Genomic DNA, 26,809 nt, shown 5'->3' on the forward strand with positions numbered 1-26,809 from the left:
CCAATGATAAGCATATCGTCTACATAAAGGCATAAGATCACATAACCTTCATTTGTGTCTTTGAAATAAACACATTTGTCGCACTCATTTATTTTGAAACCATTGTCAATCATGACATGATCAAACTTTTGGTGCCATTGTTTTGGTGCTTGCTTCAAGCCATACAAAGACTTGACGAGTTTACATACTTTACCCTCTTGACCTGGGGCAGAGAAACCCTCAGGTTGCTCCATGTAAATCTCTTCTTCTAAATCGCCATTTAGAAATGCGGTTTTAACGTCCATTTGGTGAACTTCCAAATTTCTTAAAGCCGCTATAGCAAGAACCAATCTAATCGAGGTTATGCACGTCACAGGCGAGTAGGTATCAAAGTAATCTAGACCTTCCCTTTGTCTAAATCCTTTAATCACCAACCTAGCCTTGTATTTATCAATACTTCCATCAGTCTTCATCTTCCTTTTTAATATCCAACGATATCCAAGTGGTTTGCAACCAGGTGGAAGATCTACTAACTCCCAAGTATGATTTTGCAATATAGAATCAATTTCATTCCTTATTGCTTCTTTCCATTGAGGTCCTTCTGAAGATGAAACCACTACGCGATATGTATTGGGCTCACCCTCAACCATATAGCTAACGAAGTCTGGACCGAAGGATTTTTCAACCCTTGGCCTTTTGCTTCGCCTACGATCACTTTCTTCAACCTCAGGTCGTTCATGTGTCTTATCATGAACTACCTCATAAACTGGTGTAGATGAGCTTTCACCTACTTCAAAATTAGGTGTTGATGACGTTGCATGTGTTTGTCTTCTCAAATGAAACACATTTTCAACGTTAGGATTCACCTCCATGATAGTGTTTACGTGTACATCAGGATTCTTGGACTCATGTACAAGAAAGCGATGTGCACTACTTTGATGTGCATACCCAATGAATATGCAATCAACAGTTTTAGGTCCTATCCTAAGATCGTTAGGAGGTGGTACAATCACCTTTGCTAGGCACCCCCACACTTTCAAGTATTTGTATGAAGGCTTCTTCCTTTCCCATAACTCATATGGAGTTTCGTCTCTCTTTTTGAGTGGTATCTTGTTCAAAAGATACTTAGCCGAGAGAATGGCTTCCCCCCACATTTCCTGGTTCACCCCAGAACTTATCAACATGGCGTTCATCATTTCTTTCAGTGTTCGGTTCTTTCGTTCCGCCACGCCATTTGATTGTGGAGAATAAGGAGGTGTACACTCATGTACAATGCCACTTTTTGCGCATAAATCAGCAAAAGGTGCAACATATTCGCCTCCTCGGTCGCTTCGCAAAGCTTTTATCTTCTTTTGATGTTGATTCTCAACTTCATTTTTATACGAGATAAATTTACTTATTGCTTCATCTTTACTTTTTAGTAAATATACATAGCAATATTTAGTACTATCATCAATAAACGTGATGAAGTACTTATTTCCACCTCATGTGGGTACCGCTTTTAAATCACAAATATCGGTGTGAATTAAATCAAGGGGTTCGGTTATTCGTTCAACCGATTTCGATGATGATCTTGTAAGTTTGGATTCTACGCAAGTTTCACATTTATAATGTGAATCAATATGGAATGTTGGTATACAATTTAAATTTATTAAACGGCGTATTGAATTAAAATTAACGTGACCTAATCTACCATGCCATTTATTCGAATCAGAAAACTCAAGCATATAAGTAGAAGTAGTAGCAATTTTATTTATGTTCTTCTTGACTGCCATTACATTCAATTTGAACATACCATTTTGGGCATAGCCCTTACCAACATACATTCCTCATTTAGTAAGTACAAATTGATCGTTCTCAAAAACTAAATGAAATCCAAACTTATTAAACAACCATCCCGAGACTAGGCTCTTGTGCAAGTCTAGGACATATAACACGTTGCTTAAAGTGAGCTCCTTCCCTGAAGTCCACTTCAAAATCACCGTTCCTTCACCCTAATTTCCGCGGTGGCTGCATTTCCCATGTACAACTTCTCATCTCCCGCAAGCTCCTTGAAGGTGGTAAAGAGGCTCCTGTCTGGGCACACATGATGGGTCGCTCCTGTATCAACCCACCATCCTTTTGGAGTGTTGGTCACAACATTGACCTCATCCAACATTGCGGTTTTGTCGGAAATCATTGCCACCAAAGGCATTCCGTCTTCATCCACCATGTGCGCACGCTCACGTTTTGGTTTCTTGCATTGGTTAGCCCGATGCCCCGGCTCGTCACAGTTGTAACAAGTCCCTTGGAACGTCTGAGGTTTCTTTTTCACAACCCCTTTCTTCGGTCCAAATTTGCTAGCCTTTGCTTTCTATTTGTCCTTTTTCCCCTTGCCCTTCGCGCCCTTAGAGAATTGCCCATGCTCAACCAGATTTGCGCTAGCACTAGTCTGCGCAAGGCTGCCTTTTTGGGCAATTCTATTGTCTTCTTCAATCCGAAGACGAACAATAAGGTCCTCTATAGTCATCTCCTTTCGTTTGTGTTTAAGATAATTCTTAAAATCAACCCAACTAGGAGGTAACTTTTCAATCATCGCTGCTACTTGGAATGTCTCGCTAAGTGTCATGCCTTCCGCAAAGATGTCATGTAGTATAATTTGGAATTCTTGGACTTGATTCATAACTGTTTTAGAATCAACCATTTTGGAATCCAAGAAACGGGCTACCACAAATTTCTTTGTGCCAGCATCCTCCGTTTTGTACTTCTTGTCCAAGGCATCCCAAAGGTCTTTGGAAGTCTTGACGTTGTAGTACACATTATACAACACATCCGACAGGCCGTTTAACACATAGCCACGACATATGAAATCCGAATGCTTTCATGCATCTACCGCACACTGTCTTTGTGTGTCAGTCTCCCCTTCCACAGGTTGGGGAGCGGTTTCCGTTAAGAACCTTGCAAGGTTCATGGTGGTCAGGTAGAAGAACATCTTCTGCTGCCACCTCTTAAAGTGTAGACCCGAGAACTTCTCGGGTCGTTCAGCGTGATTAGCCACTGTGGACGCTCCCACAGTGGTGGCGTTCAGGGGGTTCCCGTCACAACATTGGTATTGTTGTTAACGTTGACATTTTCGTTCGACATGCTGACAAATTAAAAATTTTAGTCAAAAGGTCTGTTTTACGCAAAAACAGAAGTAAACTAATAAATTTTAATTTTACCACAATTTACTGTTTCGGCTTCTAAGTCCAACTTTGAAGACCAAAAATAGAAAATTTATAAACTTTAGAACTTATTGATTTGCTTCTAAGTCCAACTTTGAAGACCAAATCAGAAAGTTTCAACCAAAGTCGCTCCTTTGAAGATGAAAACCAAAAAAAATCTGTTTTTAAAACACAAACTGAGTGAATCAAAACTAGTTTGAGTCACAAAACAGAATGGTTTTGATTACACGAATAGTTTTAAAAATTTGTTTTAAGATTGTAGGAACCGTTCACGTAATAAAATAAAATAAACAAATTTTATTACTTGGATTACAATACAGAAATAAGAAAGCTAAATATTTCTAGTACAATTACAACTGAAATAAACCAAAATACAAGAAAGGGGTAGAAGCAGAGTGGCTGGGTCACGTGTACACACACGCTTCCCCTTAAAACAAATTCCGAGTCTCCCAGAAGTACTCGTTTTGTTTCCCAGGGTACAATAGCCGGAGTAGTACTACCGCCGGAGTTCGCCTATAACCCGAAGGTTACCTTGAAAACTGCAAGAAAATGATCAGAAGTAGGATGAGAGTTGTTTTCATAAGCTATTGTGTTGCTGGTGTCTCCTGCAGTTGGGTATAGAGCTGTATTTATACAGCTTCCGATTTGAAACAGCCCACAAGCGAATTAAATGAGAGGTTTAAATTGCATTAAACGTCTTCAATGCAATTTAATACGTCATTTAATTCCCAGTCAAAACCGTTCGACTTTGCAGTTTCGTTGCTGAGGTGTAACTGCATTGCTATTGAATGCTAGAAACTTCTGCGCGCGCCGCAAGACACACTGGTGCGCGCGCGTCCTTGCGCACGCAGGTCTGCACGCTCGTGCGCGCTGCGTCCTCTTGTCTCACTGCCATGCGCTCGTGCGCCACACTGACTTAGGACCATGTGCGCGTGCGCCACGTCACCTGTGAGCCTATACGAGCACGCCACACAGTCGCGCCGTATTGGCTCACTCTGGTACGCCGCGCACGTCACATCAGGCCTCATGCACCATGCGCAACCACGCGCCTTCGTGCCACTTGTACTCGCGCGAGGACTGGCACGTCACGCGCCTCAAACCTACACGCCACTTCACCACTTGGTCCTTGAAGCCTCTGTGATCCACCACGCGCACGTGGTCAAAAATACAAAGGCGGCTCTCAAGCGGCTCGCGGCGATGCGAGTGTGCGAAGTGCGCCATCTAAGCGCCACATTGCCCACGCCACGCGCGCGCGTGTGCGAGTGCGAGTTGGGGTGCTCCGCACCCTTTGCGAGGACACTTAGTGTGTGCTTCCATGAAACAATAAGGACGAAGAGTTCCACCTTAAATACCCATTTAAGTTCCATCTCTCCTCCGATGTGGGACAAGGTGCTACTTTCCCTTTTGTTTCAACATTCAATGTTTCAAACACCCAACTTTGAGCATCGATATCTCATTCATCTTAGCTCCGTTTTGGACGTGGTTTACTTCGTTGCGAAGCTCTTCCAAAATAGAACACAAACCCACAAATAAATATAAAAACCCGCTCATTTTCTTATATTTATTTTTTGTCCAAAATAGATAAAAATCATTTTCCTATATTTGTGGAAAATGCTATTTTCACCTATTTTTCCAACAATTATATGGTTTATTTGATTATAAAAGCTAGAAACCTAAGATTATATTTGATTTATTTTAAACTAATGTTTGAGCTAGGTTGCAATGATCAAATTACGAAATAAGAAAAAAAAAAGACACAAGATAATAAACACACAATCCCTCCCAAATTCAGGTTTAATCAATCAAATATAAACTTGCAATTTCATTTAAACTAGCTCGTTTATAGAAAAAGTTTACGTGTTACGATGGGCCTATCAAATCAGAAAAAAATAGACGAAAAAACGTTGAACCCCACACGCACGTTGCGGCATGTTAACTTCCAAAATTTTGAACGAAACGTAAAACAAATAAGTTGTGAAAGATAAAAAGTATGGAGGACCAAAGTTGAAAATAAAAAAGTGATGGGGTTAAACTGAAAAGATGAAAACTTTAGGTTAAAAGTAAAATAAAATCAAATGGGTTAAAATGAAAAGATAAAACCTTTGGGTTAACAATGAAAAAATCAATATTTTTTTTTTGAAAAGCTCCCAATGCATGAAGTATAACAACATGAAGCACTACAATGTTAGTTATTTATAGTTTGAAAATGTTTCACAAATTACATAGACGTACATAATTTGTATACCTCACATTATCCAAATAGATCAAAGTCAATCAGTGGCATAGAAAACAATACAACATGAGGGGTCCCTTCATAATAGAATGACTCGTTGGCGATACGACAAATAGTCTAATAATTCAATCACATAGGACCATGGTACAACCCTATTGAGTTTCTCTATAAAAGGAATGACCATCATTGGTATGCTAGAAATAAACTGTCCTTCAAATTAACACAAAAATCAAAACAAAAGCGCAATCATACACACTTACATGTTAACTACGATAATTGCCAAAAGTTCAAACAAACAAATATAAATCAAAGTCTTATAAAAAATATCAACCTGGGTCTCAGCTGTGATCGTGAGAAAACAATTACCCAAACATTATAATGAAAGAATCAAATATTGTGACCATAAAACTCTTCATATAAAACATGTCTTTCTGCTTAATTCTATGAGCAAAACCGCCCCAAGGGCCCTCCGTAGGAACCTCCCCCTACTCCAGAAACTCTGTCGACCTCCGTGTGTAGTGTTCACCGTTCCTTTTTGTTCGTTGTATGTGATTTTTTTTTAATTTCTTTTCTAGGCCACAACATAATTTAGTTCCAGCCCAAGTAAGTCCTAATCAACCACATTGTTGTATAAAAAAGCCCATATGATTTTCAGTTAGTCCCATGTGATTAATTTTATGGCCCATTTTCAAATTCTTCAATTATAATTGCTAATTTCACTTTAGCTATTATTATTACTTTCATGACTTCATTTACCATTTTCTCGATCATCAACCTTAAATTTGACTATGAACACATCATTGCTATGTTTCTTTGGTTAAGTTCGTAGTTATGGCTCGTTGTCTCATGGAAACTGGATCCGACCCAATATATTTAGCATTGATCAATTTCACAAGTCCTATCTCGAAACCAACGCAAACAACCTTGGATTAATATCTTTAAATGCACACCCAGCTGTTGCTGAAATTTTTAAATAAACAAAACTAGCGGGATTCTTGTGCGCTTCACTGCGCGCTTTCAATTGTTATCTGTCCGGTTCATTACGGTATCAGTACGAACTTGGCACTCGACATAACAATCAACTCGTGTTTTAGATAGATTGAAAATTAAACCTTAAAAAGTGAATACTACCCATATCGATACTAGTATTGTTCAGTTGGTATCGGTTCGTTACAGTACCGGTATCGTACAGACACTTGATATAGTTTACGCTATGAAAAGATACTTTATTGCGAATATAACTCTGTGTTCAACGAATTTTATACTGACACTTTGAGAAAACTAGTAAAATGTATATGGTAACGGTAGCGATGTTGTTTGGTTGGTATATGTTCGGTTTGTAATGATAAAAAATCAACTGTATATGACCCGTTTAGATAGAAATTTTATCAAATCGTACATAAGAATAGGCACATGATGACGGTATATTCGAAATTTTATAAAACGTTATTTTATGCTAATAAAAAACGAAAAGGGTAATTGACGTTATTTTATAAATAAAATGCTAAACCGATATTATACGGTACCAGTACCGGTATAACTAACAAAAGAAAATCATTAAAAGTTAAATAGTAAAAAAAATATATATAAGCTTAAAACTAAGAAAAAATAACAAGTTTTGTCAGTTATTTTGATACCCTTTTTCAGGCGGTGTCATTTTCAATGAAAGTTGACAGGTTTTGCCCTTTATAGGGAAAATTGTTGCACGTTATGTCTTTTAGCGCTAATCTAGTTAAATTTTCTTGTTAAATCTGGTTACCCAATGGTATTTTAGTCTTTTTACCCCTTTATTTAATATTATTTAAAAAATAAAACCATAAAAATATGCCATCAACCGCTCAGATACTTCAACCACCACTCCTGCCGACCACCACCACTCAAACCATCCAAAAGAGTAGTGATGAAGTATCATCAAAGTGGAGAGTTCAAATGAGAAGAATTTTTTTATAAAAATAAAAAAGAAGAAATTTCAACCAATAAGAATACTTCATTTTACTTCATTTAATTTTTGTATTTAATATTATTGTAAGGGTATATTGGTAAACTTAGATAGATTATTAATTGGTAGTCTTCCTTTTTGATAGCTAACTATATTAAATTTGTAACTTATTTTAAAAAAAACATATTCTTCAAAAAAAGAAAAAAATATATAATTTAAAGTGTAGCATAAATTATAAGGTGTGTAGGATGAATTACGAGCTGTGTAGGATAAATTTCAATATGTGTAGGATAAATTTCAAAACGTGTAGGATAAATTTTGATGTGTGTAAACAAAAATTTAAGTGTAGAGGATGATAGTGTTTATGACTAATTAATTAGTCAATGGTAATAATAAATGAGTTGAAAGAAAAAAATATTTAATGTTTTACATTTGTACCCTTTGTTTTTTTCTTCTTAATTTAACTGTCTTCTCAAATGAACCTTCCCCTATCATCAAATCCCTACAACCAACAAACAAATTAACAAATAATCTATCTTGTTATAACAATATAAAGATGATAAATATGTTATATATACATCTAATTGAACTCTTTAAGACGCTGCAATTAGTGTCCTGTGATTCATTGCCTTGCGATTCCCAAAGCCTAAAGCCTGGTGCTCTAATACCAATTGTATTGAACTGATCAATTGAATCAAAATTGTTGGACTTTAATTGTCTAAGTGTTTTTGATCAAGTTTGAAAGAGAAGATACGAGTTAGAAGTTTAATTAGTTAATAGATAACTTTATGTTATGTTTAGATTCGTTAAGTTAGTATAAGGATTAGAAGCGACAAGTTAGAAACTCACTTACGTATGAAGAGATACAACGTATCTGATCAACACGTCGATTCAAGAGGCGCCAAACACAAGCAGACACGTCAATCGGAAGAATGGGTCGCGATGACTCATCAAGAGACATGTCGTTTCGTGAAGAGACGCGATTGGTTCAAACGTACCTCTTTAGTATGTTGAAGGGGTATGGTCCCAGATCTCGCGTCAGCATCGACCGCGAGTGACCATTACCCTTATCAAAACCCCCACCAGTTAACAACCTACTTGTGCCCATGCGAGAACGCATTGACACAAGGGGTGAATCCAATCTACCTAGTAACGAAGGAGGACTTACATGGAACATGAGAACGGTAGAGTGATGCGACATAGCATCACATCTGGTGTATGAAAACGGAAGTATTCACAGCGATGCGGCCTCGCACCGCGTCCAGTGAACACTTCTATCAATACAAGGAAGCTGGAGAACATCAACAGTCACCACAGGCGACGATGCGGCCAGCACCGCATCTCGCGTATTTCTTGATCACTAGCAAGAGACGCGATAACATCAGATGTTACCGCAGACAGCGATGCGGCTAGCACCGCATCCTATACGCTCAACAAGTGGGACTGACACCACAGTGCAAGTGGAACCAATGGCAGTCACCTGTCAGATCTACGGAAGCGACAGACTGACGTGGCGTCGTCTCAACGGCCGACATGTCTGACACACCTGCAAAGGTGCAGCATGCCGTCAGTCTATCCATCCACCTCCTCCTTCACTCCTCGGCTATAAATACCAACCCCAAACCAGGTTTGAGGTATCTCTTCACAACTCTCTCATTACTACTACTATCTTACTTTGCTTCCCAAGCAAACTACTAATTCTCACGCCGGAGAGTGGTAACAAGGAGCACACCCCACCCCATCCTCCTTGTTACGAGTCACGGTTTGTTTCCTTGTGCAGGAGATCAACCCACCGGTGATCCAGCCAGCAATCCTCGAGAGGAAGGGATTAACCCTTCTTGACGAGACCAGTGAGTTAACCCTGCCCGGTTAACCATTGTTTCATCATTGGCGCCCACCGCTACTCTTAGCACTTTTTCGAACATCCTTTGTCCTCTCTCAAAATCATGACTGATCACCAAAACAATACTACAGGGGATAATCCACTCCCCACTAACACAGGAAATGTGGGGAGTACCCCACCGGAACCGAATCCGGGCCATATCGGCACATTAACGCAAAGGGGTCCTCCCTAACGTTCGGGCATGACTTATCACAGTACGCATCTGTGATCCCCCCGAACATGGACCCCCACATCTGGTATGACCAACAGGCCACCCTGCTGGCCGCAACATATAACCGCGCTTGTGCGGAAGCGCACATACAAGCTGGGCCAACCCCAGCACCGCACACCCCTGCCGATCGTATTTTACAATACGAAGGCAGGGCACGTTCACGTCCAGCTTCGAGAAGCAGACGTGAGGACCGCGGATCATCTTACTGTTCGATCCACACAATCAACGAGGATGATTCCGCATACGAGTCCCACACCAGGGGACCAGTGCATACCCGCCTAGGTCCTTATGTTGAGGACAGACGACGGTCTGCATCCCGACATGGCGCTGGAATTCAGAGCCGGTTGGGCCCACAACCATACACCGAAGGGTATGGTCATACCGACCCGGACGACCGTACATATTGTGGGGATTCACATGACACCTGCAGCAGATCGGGAGGACGCAACTATGTTCCTCCCACTCACCCCCGCAGTACATACCTCAGGGCTGCAAAACGCCCTGAGAACCAGCCCTATAGGCCGAAAGCTGCGGCCGAAAACTCCAAATTCGCCCCGCGAATAGCCCACGCCCATGTCACCACAACAAAATTCCCATTCAACGTTGGGAAATATAGTGGTTCATCCGACCCGGATGACCACATGAATATTTTCATAGGCGCAGGGTGCAACGGCCAGTGGGACGAACCCACTTGGTGCAATTTTTTCCCCCAGACCCTTACGGGTCTGGCCAGGGCTTGGTTCGATTCTTTACCAGTGGCATCACTGGACTCATTCGAGGACTTTCATGCCAAGTTTCTCGCTCATTTCAGCCAACAACGATGTCACACGCGTGACTCGTTGGACGTCATGAATATTTGGCGCAGAGACAACGAATCCCTAGAAACATTCGTTGTACGATACAATAAGGAGTGCCTGGAAATAGGCGACGTGGCAGATCAAATGGCACGGAACCATTTCATCAGGGCCGTGAAAGATAGGCAGATGGTTATGACCATCTCCGGCAAAGAAGGCCTGCCTAAAAAATGGGAAGATGTCATGACCGTAGTCAAGACATATGCCCAGACACAGCGGTCCCTCGAACCGCATGTGACAAAGGCAGAACCCCAGGCCGAAACTTCCAACCACGGGTCCAAGCGTAACAATAAACGCAACCGGGACGTAGGGAATAGCGATATTTCCAAACCATACGTCCCGCGGACCAACCCGTTTGACCCGAGGAAACGCAGCCCTCAACGGGACAACCGGGCACCAAAGAAAGATTCTCGGGACCGCAACTGGACCGAGATCAACATGTCGCCAAGCGAGGTCCTTCTTGCGGACCCGCAATTCTTGCGACCGGCCCAACCGATGAAGTCCAAGAAAAATCAGGACCTCACACTCTACTGTGAGTATCACAAGGACTCGGGCCACACCACCAACAACTGCATCAGTCTCCGGCTGGAGATTGAGCGGGCCTTAAAAGAGGGGAAACTGCAACACCTTTTGCCAGGTGGGCAAAAACCCACCAAGCGCATCACCCCTCATGGCGAAGGTACCTCCTCCGGAAAGAGAACCATGTACGTGGCTTCCACCCACATGATCAACGGAGGCAAAGGTAGGCCGCACAAAGCGGCGAGAAGGCCGGACAATGACTGGAAAGACGAGCAAGTCGTCTTTCCAAAAGTCCGAGGCGGACCGCGCGACAGGCGCGCCGTCGTTATTACAGGCCAACTGGCACACTACTGCACCGAACGTCTATTCATCGACCCAGGCAGTACTTCTGACATAATCTACGAACAATGCTTCAACCAGTTCGACCAGGAGGACAAAGATCGGTTGCAAGCAGTAGATTACCCATTGGCCGGGTTCGCAGGGGAAACTGTCTTTCCCCTGGGCCAGATCACTTTTCCTGTGCGTCTTACCAGCGGCAGACACACAAGAATAGAAGAGGTAAACTTCATGGTTTTACCTCACACCTCCAGATATGACGTACTCCTTGGGAGAGAATCCCAAGGCGATTTCAATATGATTACATCTGTCCCCCACTCTGCTGTCGGTTTTCCAACCGAATCGGGGGTCGCGATAATCTACGCACGAAAAGACGTCATGATGACGGACGAACTACGTCCGACCAAGGTCGCAAGGCCTACCCCCAGCAACCAACCAGCGAAATGGGTTCTCAACGCGAGATACCCAGAACAAAAGGTTACATTGGGTCACGCCTTGTCCCCGACCACAAGAGCGCACCTGAAGCAGCTTCTCTTCGGGAACCAAGATATTTTCGCATGGACACCCGCAGACATGACAGGGGTCCCGCGTGATATTGCGCAACACCACTTGAATACCTCACCAGGTATCAAACCGGTGATCCAAGGCCAACGCCACCTTGGGTCCGCTAAAAATCAGGCGATGCAAGAGCAAGTCGAAGAACTGCTCTCCGCAGGCATCTTGCGGGTAGTCAAATACCAGACTTGGTTATCCAACCCAGTTATGGTAGAAAAACCGTCCGGAGGCTGGCGCATGTGCGTCGATTACAAAGACCTTAACAAAGCCTGCCCCAAGGATTGTTACGCACTTCCGGAAATCGACAAAAAGGTCGATAATCTCGCACCATTCAGATGGAAGTGTTTCCTCGATTGCTACAAAGGGTACCATCAGGTACAAATGGCGATCGAGGATGAAGACAAAACGGCATTCCGCACTCCCACCGGGAATTACTGTTATACAAAAATGCCGTTTGGGTTGCGCAACGCGGGCGCAACCTATCAAAAGTTGATGAACGACACTTTCCGCGGCCAAATAAGCAAAAGTGTCGAAATCTACATGGACGACCTAGTCGTCATGAGCATGGAGGAAGATACCATGCTCACAGACATTGAAAGAACATTCCAGACTCTGCGAAGCGTTAACATAAAGCTCAATCCAGGGAAATGCTCGTTTGGAATGGAAGAAGGCAAATTCCTTGGGTTCATCGTGACAAAAGATGGATTCAAGGTAAACCCGGAGAAAGTTCAGGCGATCGAGCGCATGCCATCGCCTTCATCGATGAAAGATATGCAACGATTAGCCGGCAGGCTAGCGGCACTCAACAGATTCTTAGCCAACCATGCAGCTAAGTCTTATCCTTTCATCAAGACCCTGCGGAACTGTTTAAAGAAAGAACAATTCCAGTGGACCGCAGAGGCCGAAAACGCCTTCCGGGAAATGAAGGAGTGTTTGATACAACTCCCAACCTTAACCGCACCACGCAAAGAGGAGCCACTCATATTATACCTATCTGCCGCGGACAACGCGGTAGGTGCGGTATTGATAGTGGAGCGGAAGGGGGTTCAAACACCCATCTATTACATCAGCAAGATGCTCAACGACCCAGAAACAAGGTACTCAATAATGGAAAAATTGGTATTAGCACTAGTGCACGCATCAAGAAGGTTGCGACGCTACTTCGCGAACCATGTCATCACGGTGCTAACCAATTACAGGATCGGCCCGATCCTATCCAAACCTGACATTTCTGGGAGATTAGCAAAATGGGCAATAGAGCTGGGCGCGCACACGTTGAACTACAAACCGCGCCCCGCGATAAAAGGCCAAATCTTAGCTGATTTCGCTGCCGAAGTACCGGTGAATCGCATCCAAGAATGCGAACAAGCACAAAACCCTGCACCAACGCCATCTTCCTCAGAAACTTGGGCACTATTTACCGACGGTGCCTCCAACGAGGAAGGTGCGGGCGCAGGTCTGCGACTCGTCAGCCCTGATGGCCAAGAGCTTACATATGCCATCCGCCTCGATTTCAAAAGCACAAATAACGAGGCCGAATATGAAGCCCTACTGGCAGGACTACGTTTAGCAGTCAAACTCGGCGTGCAGCATCTGGAAGCACACGTCGACTCCTTGTTGGTTGCAGGACAAATACGCGGCGACTATGCCGCAAAGGGGGATATCATGATCCTCTACCTCGAGCAAGCCCTGCAACTAACATCCAAATTCGCTTCGTTCAATAGCCGACATATTAATCGAAGTGAAAACAAGTCTGCGGATGCACTATCAAAACTTGCATCCACCAGCTTCCAGCACTTGGCAAAGGAGATACGCATCGAAATCCTGCAAAATCCTTCGGTACCCCTGCGCCAAGTCAACGTCATTCAATACGGTGCAACATCATGGATGACACCTATTATCGCATATCTGCAATCAGGTGTGACCCCCGAAAGCAAATCAGAGGCACGCAAGCTACAATACAAAGCGTGCCATTATCAAATGGGAGACGGTATCTTATACCGCAAATCATACCTAGGACCACTACTACGATGCGTCAACCCCCAGGATGCCACATACCTCATCCGAGAGATACACGAGGGCATATGTGGCATACATGCTGGACCGCGCATGGTAGTGGCCAAAATCATGAATGCCGGGTATTACTGGCCCGGCATGCACCTGGACGCCGTCAAAGAGTTGCGCAAATGCATCGACTGTCAACGTCATGCTCCAAAAACTTTGCGGCCAAAGAACAACTTAGTCCCCGTCACAACCGCATGTCCCTTTCAGAAATGGGCAATTGACATTGTGGGACCCTTCCCTGACGCTCCGGGTGCGGTCAAATTTATCATAGTAGCGGTTGATTACTTCACAAAATGGGTAGAAGCAAAACCGCTCGCCTCAACCACTGCTATGATAACAAGAAAATTCATTTGGGAACACATCATCTGCCGTTTCGGGTTACCAATGTGCATTGTCACCGATAATGGCACCAACTTTGCTGCTGACGAATTTCAAAAATGGCTAAAAGAACTACACGTTGAACACATATTCTCATCCGTGGCACATCCGCAAGGAAACGGCCAAGTTGAGAGTATCAACAAAAGCCTAGTCGAGGGTATCAAAGCAAGGTTGGGAACAGCCAGGCGTGGCTGGGTCGATGAACTCCCAAGTATCCTATGGGCTCACCGTACTAGCCCAAAAACAAGCAATGGGGAAACACCCTTCAGCCTAGTCTACGGTTCAGAAGCGGTGATCCCCGCGGAAGTAGGTCTCCCCTCTCCTAGAATGTTGGCTATTGAAAAACTAGACAACATCACAGAACGCAGGATCGATTTGGACCTCTTGGAAGAAAGGCGCGAAAACGCTGCCATCAACGAGGCCAAATATAAATCCAAACTTGAAAAGTACTACAACACGCGCGTCCGCGTTTGTACTTTCAATCCAGGAGACTACGTCCTACGCGATAACGAAGCATCTAATGCTGAGCGCCCAGGAAAACTTGCCCCCAAGTGGGAAGGACCCTACCTCATCAAAGAGGTCTTAGGAAAAGGCGCATACAAATTACAAACGTTAGAAGGCGAACCTATCGCACGAACATGGAACGCACAACAGCTTCGACGCTCTTATATGTAAGCCATGTTCCTACATTTTCTATGTAACATAGCAGGCCGCAGGCCATTGGCAAATAAATAAATAAACAATTTTATACATTATTGTTTGTTACTACTATTACAAATGCGTGTTCCACTTTGCGGTATCCCAAAAACAGATTGGCAAGATCTTCATTCGCGATACCCATACAAAGTGGTAACCACACACAAATATTGTAATAGGCCAACAAAAGGCAAAAAGACTTGCATATTTATCTGGCCGGATAAACAAGTTTTGTTAACACTTAACACAATTCCTGAGCCCAAAAAGGCAAACAATGGAATTGACGCGTACTCATACGACAAAGGTATGGAGTATACTTGACCCCATTCACAAATGGGTAGAGTTCCGGATATATAAGCTTTTACAAAGCTTACACAATTCTAAAACCCTAACATGGTAAATAACAGAATTGACGCGTACTCATACAACAAAAGTATGGAGTATACTTGACCCCATTCACAAATGGGTAAAGTTCCGCATACATACGTTCAAACATGCAAGAATTAAAAACACTTGTACAAACTGAACAAAAAACTTTATATTCAACAAATTCAAGCACCCACGCGATGCTTAATGGATTTACATAAGGTTCCTCATATATACAAGGGGAAAACAAAAAGGGGGCGCACTTGCCAACCTAAACCCTATTTCGTACCGCTGGTACCCGCGTCATCTCCAGCACCACCAGCGGGATCTTCCTCTTCTGCATCGGCATAGAGCATCCGCAGCCGGTCAACGTAATTCGCAGCCTCTAAACAGTCGTCCAACTTCTCCACACAAGAGAGTGACGTATCATAAAAGGAGGCTATGGCCGCGTTCAGGCGACCTTCGGTATCCACGTCCCGAAAGCCGGATCGCTCTACGATAACACCGCCTATAGACATGACGTTCATATGGGAAATGCAGCGGTTATAACCAGCTTTAAAGCCAGCGTCACGAGCACTCTGTTGGACCAAGTCCAAACCACCTGCGGTTTCAGGAGCATCCATAATGGCCTGAACAATCTGCAGTAAACAAAGGATAAGTCTCGGATACTAATCCAAGCAAATATAAAGGCAAGGGATACTTACACGCGCGATACCATGCCTCCGCATCCATTCACGGTCAGCCTCCAGTTGGTTAAACGAAGAGGTCAGAGCATCTCTGGCCTCAACGGCAACACTGGCCTGCTCCTCCGCCGCAGTCATGCGGGCTGTGAGGTCAGTAACCGCGACCTCCCGGGTCTGAACCTCAGCCTGTCAAAGAGCAGGAAACAGTTTACTCAGTAAACATTCTCAAAAAGCAGGGAAATATAAAACAAAGGTAACAAGTCATACCTGAAGGCTGGCAACAACTTTATCTAAACGAATGCGCTCAGCATTCGCCTCTTCAAGAGCCTTGGACGAACGGCTCTCCCTCTCTTCGGCCTCCTCCAGGGCCTTCGCAGCACGCGCCCCGGCTTCCTTGGCCTCTTCAAAAGCCTTTATGGCCCCGGCCTCCGCCTACTGCGCTTTAATCGCAATTGCCTCAGCTGCAGCTTTCTCTCTACCCAAGGCAACGTTCGCTGCCTTGGCGTTCGTCAACTCCTGCCGAGCACGGAACAAATTGTCATTTTGCTTACCCCAAGATTCATTCCACTTCTTGCGCTCATTGGACAACTTTTCGTTCCAGCTCTTGCGTTCATCAGAAAGGAGTTTGGCAAGAGTACGAACCTGTTTCAGCTGAGCAGTGGTAGCCCACTCCGAGGTCTGCTTCTGCTTCTCAAACGCAACTCTATCTTTCTCAAGCTGCTCCGCACCCGCACGAGCAGCCTTGATCAACTCTTCCGCTTCGGCCCGCATGCGAGCAGCTTCCTCCTCTCTGCGGCCTAACACCTTGTAGTCTTCCAAAATGGCGTTAGCCACTATGGAACTTCCTACTAGCAAGGTGGAAAGTTGATTGATGCGCAACTCACGGGGGGCGGCACGGGCACGTTCTACTTCAAAGGGGGTGCCCAAACCACCCAGAATCTCCTTGCACGCAGAGGGGTCATTGGAAATATCATCCCCCTGCATAACAGTCCAGGGAGGTCGGTGATAAACAGTACTTCGACCCTGGGTATAGGTGCGATAATAATACTCCAATTCAGACTCCCCAGGCTGAATTGGAGGCCCATCATAACCCGCACCACCGGCAGACGAACCGGTACCCTTCTCACCAGCAGAAGACTTTTGCGGCTCAGCATCATGCTGCCGCACCTCAGCATCAGTTTTTCGCGGCTCAGCATCAGACTTTTACTTCCCAGAATCAGAAAACCGCAGACCCAAATTATCACCCTCATTGGGAGAGATCAGATTGTTGGACGAATCAACGGTATCGAATATCTGGGTCGCGACCTTCTCTGCGGTACCCTCCGTTTGCACGGTCGAATCAGGCACCACCTTGACAAAGGGTGCCGAAGGTTCCTCTGACGCACCCGCACCTGCACCCGTGGCATGCGGAGGTGACAACGGAGCATCAAAGATAGAAAAATCTTTATCTTGAAGCTCTGCAAAACAAAGTCAAATAGCTATCAAAACACAAGTTGTACATAACACTTGAGACAAGCAATACAACACTTACCAACAGTACCCGTAGGTTTCTTTGATGTCGGACCAGTCCTCTTAGACTGCAACCTCCGACGTTTCGGTCCACCGGCACCAGCGGCCGTCTCTTCTACTTGCCTCTTCCCAGCAACAGACTGCGAGCCCGCAGCTGTACCCAAACCCTCAAGGGTATCAGATACTATCACATAATCCAAGTATCTACGGAAAGAAGAGTGAGAGATACCTGCCGCCTGCGGTACCAGATGAGGCACAACAGTGACCTCCGGTATTTTCTTTTGGCGAAAGCGCACGCCTTTCACCGTTTGCCTCTTAGGCACACCCTTCGCATCAGGGTCCCCTAAGGCCCCAAGATCACCTGCATGAAAACCATCCAAGAGGTGAGTCAGTGCAACCATTATTGTTATCACAAGAATAAAGGATTCCTAAACATACCTTTGCCCCGCGGCAACTCAACTGCTAATGCGGCCTCAGTAGGCACCCGGAAGTTATCTCGAATGATAACATTAAACTCCTCCTCGCCATCCGCACAAACAACTATTTCCACCTGACCCTGGAAATCCGGGGCAAACATCCTCCATAAGGGAGCATCCTCTGATAGCAAACGTACAACTCAGTAACGTATACGGGGATAAGAAAGTTAAACAAATGAAAAGTACGTACCACCACTTTTCTCCCGCACCACGGGCTTTGACTTCTTGTTCCTCCTTGTGAGCATCATGCGCAACACCCACAACTGTGTGTTGCTCAGCTTCACCGACTCAATGGTCTGCAACTGCGGGAACCATTCCACCGACTTCATGCTAGGGACTGCAATGGTCTCTGATATGATCGTATCGGCCACATTCCGAAACGTCATATTGCCAACAATCGCAGCAGCCTTGATGTAAAAGAACTTCATTTTCCACTTCGTCATCCCCTTGGGAGGAGTCATCAGTTTGGGACTACCCTCTCGCTGACGGAAAGAAAAGAACCCCAAGGACACCGTCATTTGATAAAACCGTCGGAAATCTCCAACGGTAGGCTCTATGCCAAGAGCACGAAAGGTGAATTCAAAATTTCGAATCCGGATCATATCAAACGGACTCAGTTGAGAAATGTGGACCTTGTACCACTCCAAAACCTCAACAACAAAAACAGTCAAAGGTAACCGGAGATTACAGTCACCAAAAAAGTCTGCCCACATGGTCACATAACCGGCCGGAGCATCGGCACCGGTGTCACCCTCCGAAGGGTAACAGGCCCCATATTCAGGGGGCATTTGGACATCAAGCATCAGACGATCAAAGGTCTTCTTGGTCCACTTTAACTCCGGTAAACCACCACCGGCGGCCCCCCCTCTTCTTCCTCCGCCACTACCGGCTGTTCAGGGTTTTCACCCTCCACATTGTGTGGACTTGATGGTTCAGCCATCAGAAGATATCGAAGAAACGAAAGAAAGTGAGTAGAAACACTAAACTCAGAAAACCTCACCGGAAACTTCAAACAATTGATCGGAGAAGACGAGTAACTTCTTTTCTCTCACCGGCAAATTTTTTGAAATTTTGAACAAGTGAGGGGAAACCACGAACGGTTTCCCCTTATATACCCATCGCAATTAATGAAGAGGGAGAAAACGAATCATCACGTTCAAAAAGAACGAATTACGCGACACCACGTGTCAAGCGCCGTTTCCGCTGACAGTTATCACGCGCGCGTGGCCGCCCACGCGCCTGACATAGGAGACGTTTATACTCCTTGCTACAGTGCATTTAATGCCTCGGGCAGTGCAAATGTCCTTTCATTTCAGCACATGCCAGAAAATCTCACCAACTTCCACCAACTCACACGTGCGCTCAGCCACGTATGTAACAAAAAGCGACTACCTTATCCAATTGCAAGCAGTATGCGGTTTCTCTGCTTCCCGCACCATAACCCATACCGCATATCGTTTTTTTTTACATACCCCTAAAAATAGGCAAAAATATATATCTCCACACTATAAGGGGGTATAATACCTTTCCGCACTACCCACGAGCACACGTGGAATATGCGGAAATAACACACACGAGCCCGTTCAGGTGTGTCAGATACTCAGAACCAGCGTTGTTCTTTGGACTGAACCGCATCTCAGAAATAGGTAAACCGCATTGCCTTCATTCTCTTCAAGCTTCAAATCCCTCCTGTCCGGTTCACAACCGCAGAGGGTACATGAACACCTTCTTTAACTTGAAGGAGGAAGGGAATGTACGCACGCGCACATCAGCAACCCTGACTCCTGAACCTTCAAGAGCCACATCCGAGCAACACACCCGTTTCGAGCGAATATGGGAATGCAAAACCGCAGACACTCATGAGTCACTGCGGACATAACCATAGCTTCCGGAAATGGTTGCTACGGTGGAGCCACAACTAACCCCACATCGAGGGACGCAACTACTCCAAGGAAAACTCCTCGGTATTGGAGCGGGAAGGAAGGTGCCTAAGGAAGAGATGCGGACGAAATCCACAATAATCACACGAGCCCTTGTCGAACAACAAGCGGTCGAACAAGCGGTAACAAGTCTGCTTATGACTTTGTTACCCTACTTGTACGTTGGATAGAATAAACAATGATGGGCATTACCATGCCTATGATCATGTTTATTTGACCGTTATCCAGAATCACATTGTTCGACCAAACATGGCCAACAATGACGCAAGTACCCAACGTTGCTCCCACAACCGTGGCCAACAATGTCAAGCAACGTGGTAACCGCAAAAGACGTGCGGTTACTTGAGAGCTAATGGGAAGAACATGAATACCCCACGAACGGAATCATCATTAGATATCCAATCATGGGAACAACATGCTCTCTTCTTCATTCACCACTTCAAAGGTTGGGTCGAAGTTTGTGCACACCTTCAACTACATCTCAAAGATTGGTTCGAAGTTTGTACACTTCCTCCAACTAATTCCTCCAGTTGGTTCGGCACACCAACAGGTGGCAACCAGCCAAAGGCTGAGAATTTCGTATCAGACGAAACATTTTCACCGGTACGGAAGAGGCGTCAAATGACCCTTCCAGACCTCCAGCTTGATCTACAAACAGAAAAGACCATCCACATGGTCTAGGATCTTCTCCAGACTCCAAACTACCTTCTAAACACCATAGTCCAGTACTCCTCCCACATACAACTTGTATGTGGCAGCAACACTAGACTGGGGGGGGGGACTTGAAGGGGTATGGTCCCAGATCTCGCGTCAGCATCGACCGCGAGTGACCATTACCCTTATCAAAACCCCCACCAGTTAACAACCTACTTGTGCCCATGCGAGAACGCATTGACATAAGGGGTGAATCCAATCTACCTAGTAACGAAGGAGGACTTACATGGAACATGAGAACGGTAGAGTGATGCGACATAGCATCACATCTGGTGTATGAAAACGGAAGTATTCACAGCGATGCGGCCTCGCACCGCGTCCAGTGAACACTTCTATCAATACAAGGAAGCTGGAGAACAGCAACAGTCACCACAGGCGACGATGCGGCCAGCACCGCATCTCGCGTATTTCTTGATCACTAGCAAGAGACGCGATAACATCAGATGTTACCGCAGACAGCGATGCGGCTAGCACCGCATCCTATACGCTCAACAAGTGGGACTGACACCACAGTGCAAGTGGAACCAATGGCAGTCACCTGTCAGATCTACGGAAGCGACAGACTGACGTGGCGTCGTCTCAACGGCCGACATGTCTGACACACCTGCAAAGGTGCAGCATGCCGTCAGTCTATCCATCCACCTCCTCCTTCACTCCTCGGCTATAAATACCAACCCCAAACCAGGTTTGAGGTATCTCTTCACAACTCTCTCACTACTACTACTATCTTACTTTGCTTCCCAAGCAAACTACTGATTCTCACGCCGGAGAGTGGTAACAAGGAGCACCCCCCCACCCCATCCTCCTTGTTACGAGTCACGGTTTGTTTCCTTGTGCAGGAGATCAACCCACCGGTGATCCAGCCAGCGATCCTCGAGGGGAAGGGATTAACCCTTCTTGACGAGACCAGTGAGTTAACCCTGCCCGGTTAACCATTGTTTCATCATATGTATAAATAGATTAGGGTTTTCAGTTTGTTTTTTGTATCTTGTGTTCAGTTAGATTCAATTGTTCAGTTCAATACAATTGTGTATTAGGTTAATCTCTCTCTTCTTGTTCTTGTTATTTTGTTCTTGATTGATGGATTGAATTCATGGTCTCCTGGGATCTATAGTAGATGTTGGAATTAATTGTTGGATCAAAGTTTGAATGAAGTTTAGGGTCATCTGTGTTATTAGTTAATAGTTATATTTTAGTATCTTTGTTGTGTTGTGGGATTTACTAGGTACGGTTGTTGTTGTTTATATTTTAGTATCTGATATGTATTTGTGTTAATATCTAAGGGTCCAAAGAGTATAAATGGAAACTCTAAAACTGATTTGTAATTCCATTGTTTTGTTTCTTGGTTGATGGATTGATTCAATAATCAATGGAATTGATCAATAGTAGAAAATGTAAACAAGATGTTGAGCCTTTAACACAATTTTCGAACACCAGGTATGGGAACAATTCCTCTTCACTTTTAGCATCAATTGTTCTATATTGATATCTAATGCTTATATTCTTGTTCATCAAGTGGCTAGAATTTATTCCTTAAATAATTTATTAGCCAATGTACTAGCAAGAACCATAATTTTAGTTAGCTGAATACAAAAACGTACATATAGTGGTAGAATGCATAAATATACAGTTACAAGTTGAGTCAACTATTTCTAACCTTGCATCAAGTCCATCTAAATATAATCAATTCTTTTTCGCTTATTTACTTTGGGGTTTATTCAAGACATAAAATAAGTAGAACTCAAGGCTAGACAATTAAAGAGATTTGTTCATCCTCAATGCTACATAAGCCAGAATCCTGTACCCCACCAACATTACACCCAAAGCAGCCACATCCCACAACAAGTGACCAAGACCCAAATACTCAATCCCTGGAAAATCTGAAACCCTACAGTGAATACCCTTACCACAGTCGTAAACCTCACTTTCACTGTATTGTACTTCCACTAAAAGCTTATAGCAGTAATGGCTAAAAGAGATGTATTTTAACCAACTGATAAATGGTGGAATCTGTTGAATATAGTAGCCACCCGCGAGTAAAAACACTAGCATGATCACTGATGATAAGGTGGTTGCTTGTTTTAGGTCCATAAGTATGGCTCCCAGGGCTAGTCCAAGTCCTTGTGAAACGAGCACGTTAAAAAGAATGATTAGAACTGTTAGCACGAATGTGATGAGTGAAGGCTTGAGCCCACCCATCCAATAGGTAACAGTTACAAAGATAGTAGGGAGAACTAGTTCCATTGGCAAGTCCCCCGCTATTCTAGCGAAGTAATAAGAGGAGAGGCGGTACATAGCCGAGGATCGTTCTCTTATTAGCATTGGGCGCTCTTGAGGGAATGTGAATATTGCGTTGGATAGAGGGTAAAACCCCCAAAAAATTGAGAAGAAGAAGAGAAGACCCACCTACATATCATATATTCAAACAGTAAGCATTTTAAGACGACTATGTAGAAATATTAAACTATGTTTTAACAGGCATACAAAGCCGCATAGCGACTAGTTTACATAACGTTGAAAAAGTATACAATCATAGTTTTGAAGATACAGTTTATACTGAAATTGATAATTAATTATTATGTGACAAAGGTCATATATAGTACAAATAAATCATCATTGTTAAATTATTGAGTTGTGGACACTCATAGTTTCTGCATAGTCTATTGTTAAATGACGGCCCACTCGTCCCCATAGAGCATGTATGGAGATTAAAGAGGAGTCGCCTTCACTACTAGAAAAGGGAAAAACTGGGTATTTTTATCGTATTTTCAGTTGCAAATCAGTCGTAAATTGTCTTTTGCAACCGATAATACAAGGACAAAAACCTCTGTGGTAATCCCATTTTGCGTCCATTTTTTCCGAACTGAGTTTTCTAGTAGTACATCATAAGGGGATTTAAGGAGTAGGGCACCTAAAAAGAAAATTAAAACTATGGGACCGACCGTGAAGGAATTTATATATAAATGTACAAAATCAATAGCAAACACTCTCTAGTGTAGGCGCAGATTAGGCGTATCACACTAATAGATGATCATAACCGAGGAGAAATACGAAGGGCATGGTACCTGATCTTGCAAGTGTGATGTATCAGAATGCCACCATAAAAGCCCCGATAAGATTGAGACAGACATCACTTGGAAAATTCGTAAACCCGAGTATGATTCATGCCTCCTCTCTCTAAGACCTCTTTTGAACAACACTTTAAATTGTGTCCACCAGCTTGTGGTCCATCTGTTTTCACAACCTGCTATCACACACCACTTATATCTTTAATTATGAAACCAAAATATTTTCTTCTTCAGGCAAATTTATTGTGATCATAACTAGAAAACTTTTTATTTCACTTTTTAACGCTTAACCACCACCTAGATTGTGTGAGAAATGTGATAAATTAAATGACTACATTAAAGATGAACTTACTTCTAGAAGACTGTGGTCCTCCAATAGCACGAGTTGTATCATGGTTATTTTTGTGGATGTCGTCTTTAATAAGAGGATGAAGGGTTTTCTTGTAAGATGAAATCAAAAACAATTTAACTGAGTCACGATCTTCCTGGCGGTCTGGTGTACCTTGATTATATTGTTGATGATCATCCGGGTTTGTACCGAGAGCCACCCCTGTATGTGAGATCATACAAATATTATTATTCATCAGGGATTTTTTTCATCATCTTTTTTTATAAATGCTATAACTAACATATTTTAGGAAATATGTTTCTCAAGAGCTATTCCAATAGGAAAAAAAAAAAAAAAGCTAATTCCAGTATCCAAATGAAAATAAATCCTCCACAAAGGGTGTGCACTCAATAATTTTTAAAAAAAAAAAATATATTCCTTGTTTATTAAAGAAAAGTATCATGTTCTAAAGTGAAAAGCGTGGCATTTACTCATTTAGAATTGTAAATGCATGATTTATCTGCTTTGAACTTAATAAATTATATAAGCATCTTTTTTAGAACGGCCAAATTTGTTTAATCCTGTTGTTTGTGAGACTTGAATTCAAGACCTCCAAACCTACGTATTCTTATGGGCCACCAACGACCCCATTGGTAATAGAACTTCTACAAACTAAGCCGAAATGAATGCGTCGGTAATGTCAGCGTTTAATTAAACTTCGTAAACTAGTACATAAAAATGATTAGTAAATACACCTCAGAGACTAAAGTTAGAAAAAAAAAATCAGAAAAGCAGCACTTTGGATATTTTTAATTATTAAAGTTAAATAACTACGGAGCGGCATCATAGCATTTAGTGCATATCATAATTTTACATTTTCTTCAGCAGTTCTTTGTATATTTATCTTCTATGCTTGGTTTTTTAGTCTTAATATATTCTTGCTGTGCCTTCCAAAAAAAAAAAATTCAAACAAGAAGATTAGGAGAACAAATCATTTACGTACCACTAGCAAGATCAAGCAGAAAGTCAGCAGGGTTCATCGAATTAAAACCGGGCACAAACCCAATGGAAGCAAGATACTCCATAACCCGACCCGCCTGACCACTGTAAATGGGGCATCCATCAGACAACACCACAACCTTATCAAACATCCAATACAATCTACTTGATGGCTGATGGATTGTAGTGACCACACTCCGCCCCCCTCGAGCCAACCCTTTCAATGTGGCCATTAGCCTTAGAGCAGTGGTGGAGTCCAGCCCGGAAGTGGGCTCATCCAAAAGCAACAAACTTGGGTTCACCAACAGTTCCTGTCCAATACTAACTCGCTTTCTCTCCCCACCCGAAACACCACGAATTAGTGGCCCTCCCACTTGACTATTACGACACCTTGTTAGCCCGAGCTCGGTTATGATGAGCTCAGCCTGCTCTACTTTCTCTTCATGGGTCAAATTCTTGGGCAACCTCAACATTGCAGCATATGTTAAGGTTTCTAAAACCGTTAGGTGTGGGTATAACACATCATCTTGTGTCACAAAACCGATTTTTCGCTTCACCAAACTTGAGAAAGGTTGGCCGTTGTATGTTATGCTGCCTGAAATCTTTCCAAGTAGTCTACCACCAAGGGCAGTTAGTAAGGTGGTTTTCCCACTGCCTGATGGGCCGAGCATGGCTAGTAATTCGCCTGGTCGGACTACCCCACTGACTCCACTGAGAATAGTCCGGGTCCTCTTTGATTCATGTGAAGTAAAGCAATGATCTTCTCCAGATTGCAAGTTAATAGAGTATGCCAAATCTTCAAACTAAAGGTTTACAAAAGAGAAACTTATTAACTAACCAAAATACAACCTGAAATTACTATCTTTTGTATATAAATTGTCCAGATTTTTGATGATGTTACATCAAAACTATTAAATAACACACTACTAGAAAACTGGGTCGTTTCCTACGACAAATAAATTCATATGAACTGTTGCCCTTTTTCTAGTAGTGACAAAATTTTTGACGTCTGTTAAATATTTAGCTGATAGTTGTCTATGGATAAATGCCACTCATTATATTAAATGAAAAGTACCTTGAGTGTTATAGGGCGTAAAGATTCGCGTAGAAAAGGCAATTGCGATGGTGTCGAATGGTTTTGATTTGAAACTCTAGATTCCAAGGCAGGATTGGTGTTATTAGTCGACCCTGGAGGCTCAGCATGAACGGTGGAGTTCTCCATTCTTGTGTTAACATGAGGTCTTGTAGAAGTTGGACTTCCTGTGACACTTGAAATACTAGTCTCTAACTCAAGAACTGGCATGGTTATAGAAAAGTAAAAAGAAGCTAGAGAAATGGAAGTGAAAATGTGTAAAAGTTGGATTAGAGTATGGGTATGAGGAAATTTAAAGGATAAATAGGTTCACATGCAGAGAAGAGAAGAAACAAGAGAGCATTTAAAGGAAAGAAGGAACGGGAAAAGTAATGTGGGTGAGTCATCATATAACTACAGTTCTTGTATTGATGTACTATAATTTGATACTTTGACTTAACGAATAATATTTAATTTATGCTAACCGATATGATTATTAAAGGTAAACTATACGAATCTATCTAATATGTAGATGTTTCAAGTAATATATCAAATGTTTTCAAACTCCTTTAAATTTTTTTTTTTTTTTTTTTTTTTGAAAGGTGAACTTCATATCATGATGAGTGTTCACACCCGTCTCATCGACGAGCCCTCATCTACTACATACCCAGACTAGGTTTTCTTAACCAGGTCCACGCTAGTGTGGTGGGAATTTTTAACGGCTCTAGCCCGGAAACCGTACCGCCTCCACACAAGTTTCCTTGTTGGAGAAACGGCCGGATGA

General features: G+C 43.3%; 1 protein-coding gene across 2 annotated transcripts; it reads right to left on the reverse strand.

The window, feature by feature from the left end:
* Nucleotides 1–22,116: 22,116 nt before the first annotated feature.
* LOC118488026 (ABC transporter G family member 21-like) lies at nucleotides 22,117–26,374 on the reverse strand. Of its 2 annotated transcripts, none has more exons than XM_035985034.1 (5): nucleotides 26,029–26,374; nucleotides 24,958–25,756; nucleotides 23,979–24,176; nucleotides 23,624–23,805; nucleotides 22,117–22,964 (listed from the first exon to the last, which is right to left on the reverse strand). In XM_035985034.1, exons 1-5 carry the CDS (start codon nucleotides 26,254–26,256, stop codon nucleotides 22,314–22,316), a joined length of 2,058 nt encoding a protein of 685 aa, XP_035840927.1. In that variant the 5' UTR covers nucleotides 26,257–26,374; the 3' UTR covers nucleotides 22,117–22,313. The 2 variants fall into 2 exon arrangements, with proteins under 2 accessions (XP_035840927.1, XP_035840928.1); XM_035985035.1 differs by having other exon boundaries at nucleotides 23,624–23,802; nucleotides 26,029–26,372.
* Between the last annotated feature and the right edge of the window lie 435 nt (nucleotides 26,375–26,809).

This window comes from Helianthus annuus, chromosome 16 (genome assembly GCF_002127325.2).
Source record: "Helianthus annuus cultivar XRQ/B chromosome 16, HanXRQr2.0-SUNRISE, whole genome shotgun sequence".
NCBI classification, from domain to species: Eukaryota; Viridiplantae; Streptophyta; class Magnoliopsida; order Asterales; family Asteraceae; genus Helianthus; species Helianthus annuus.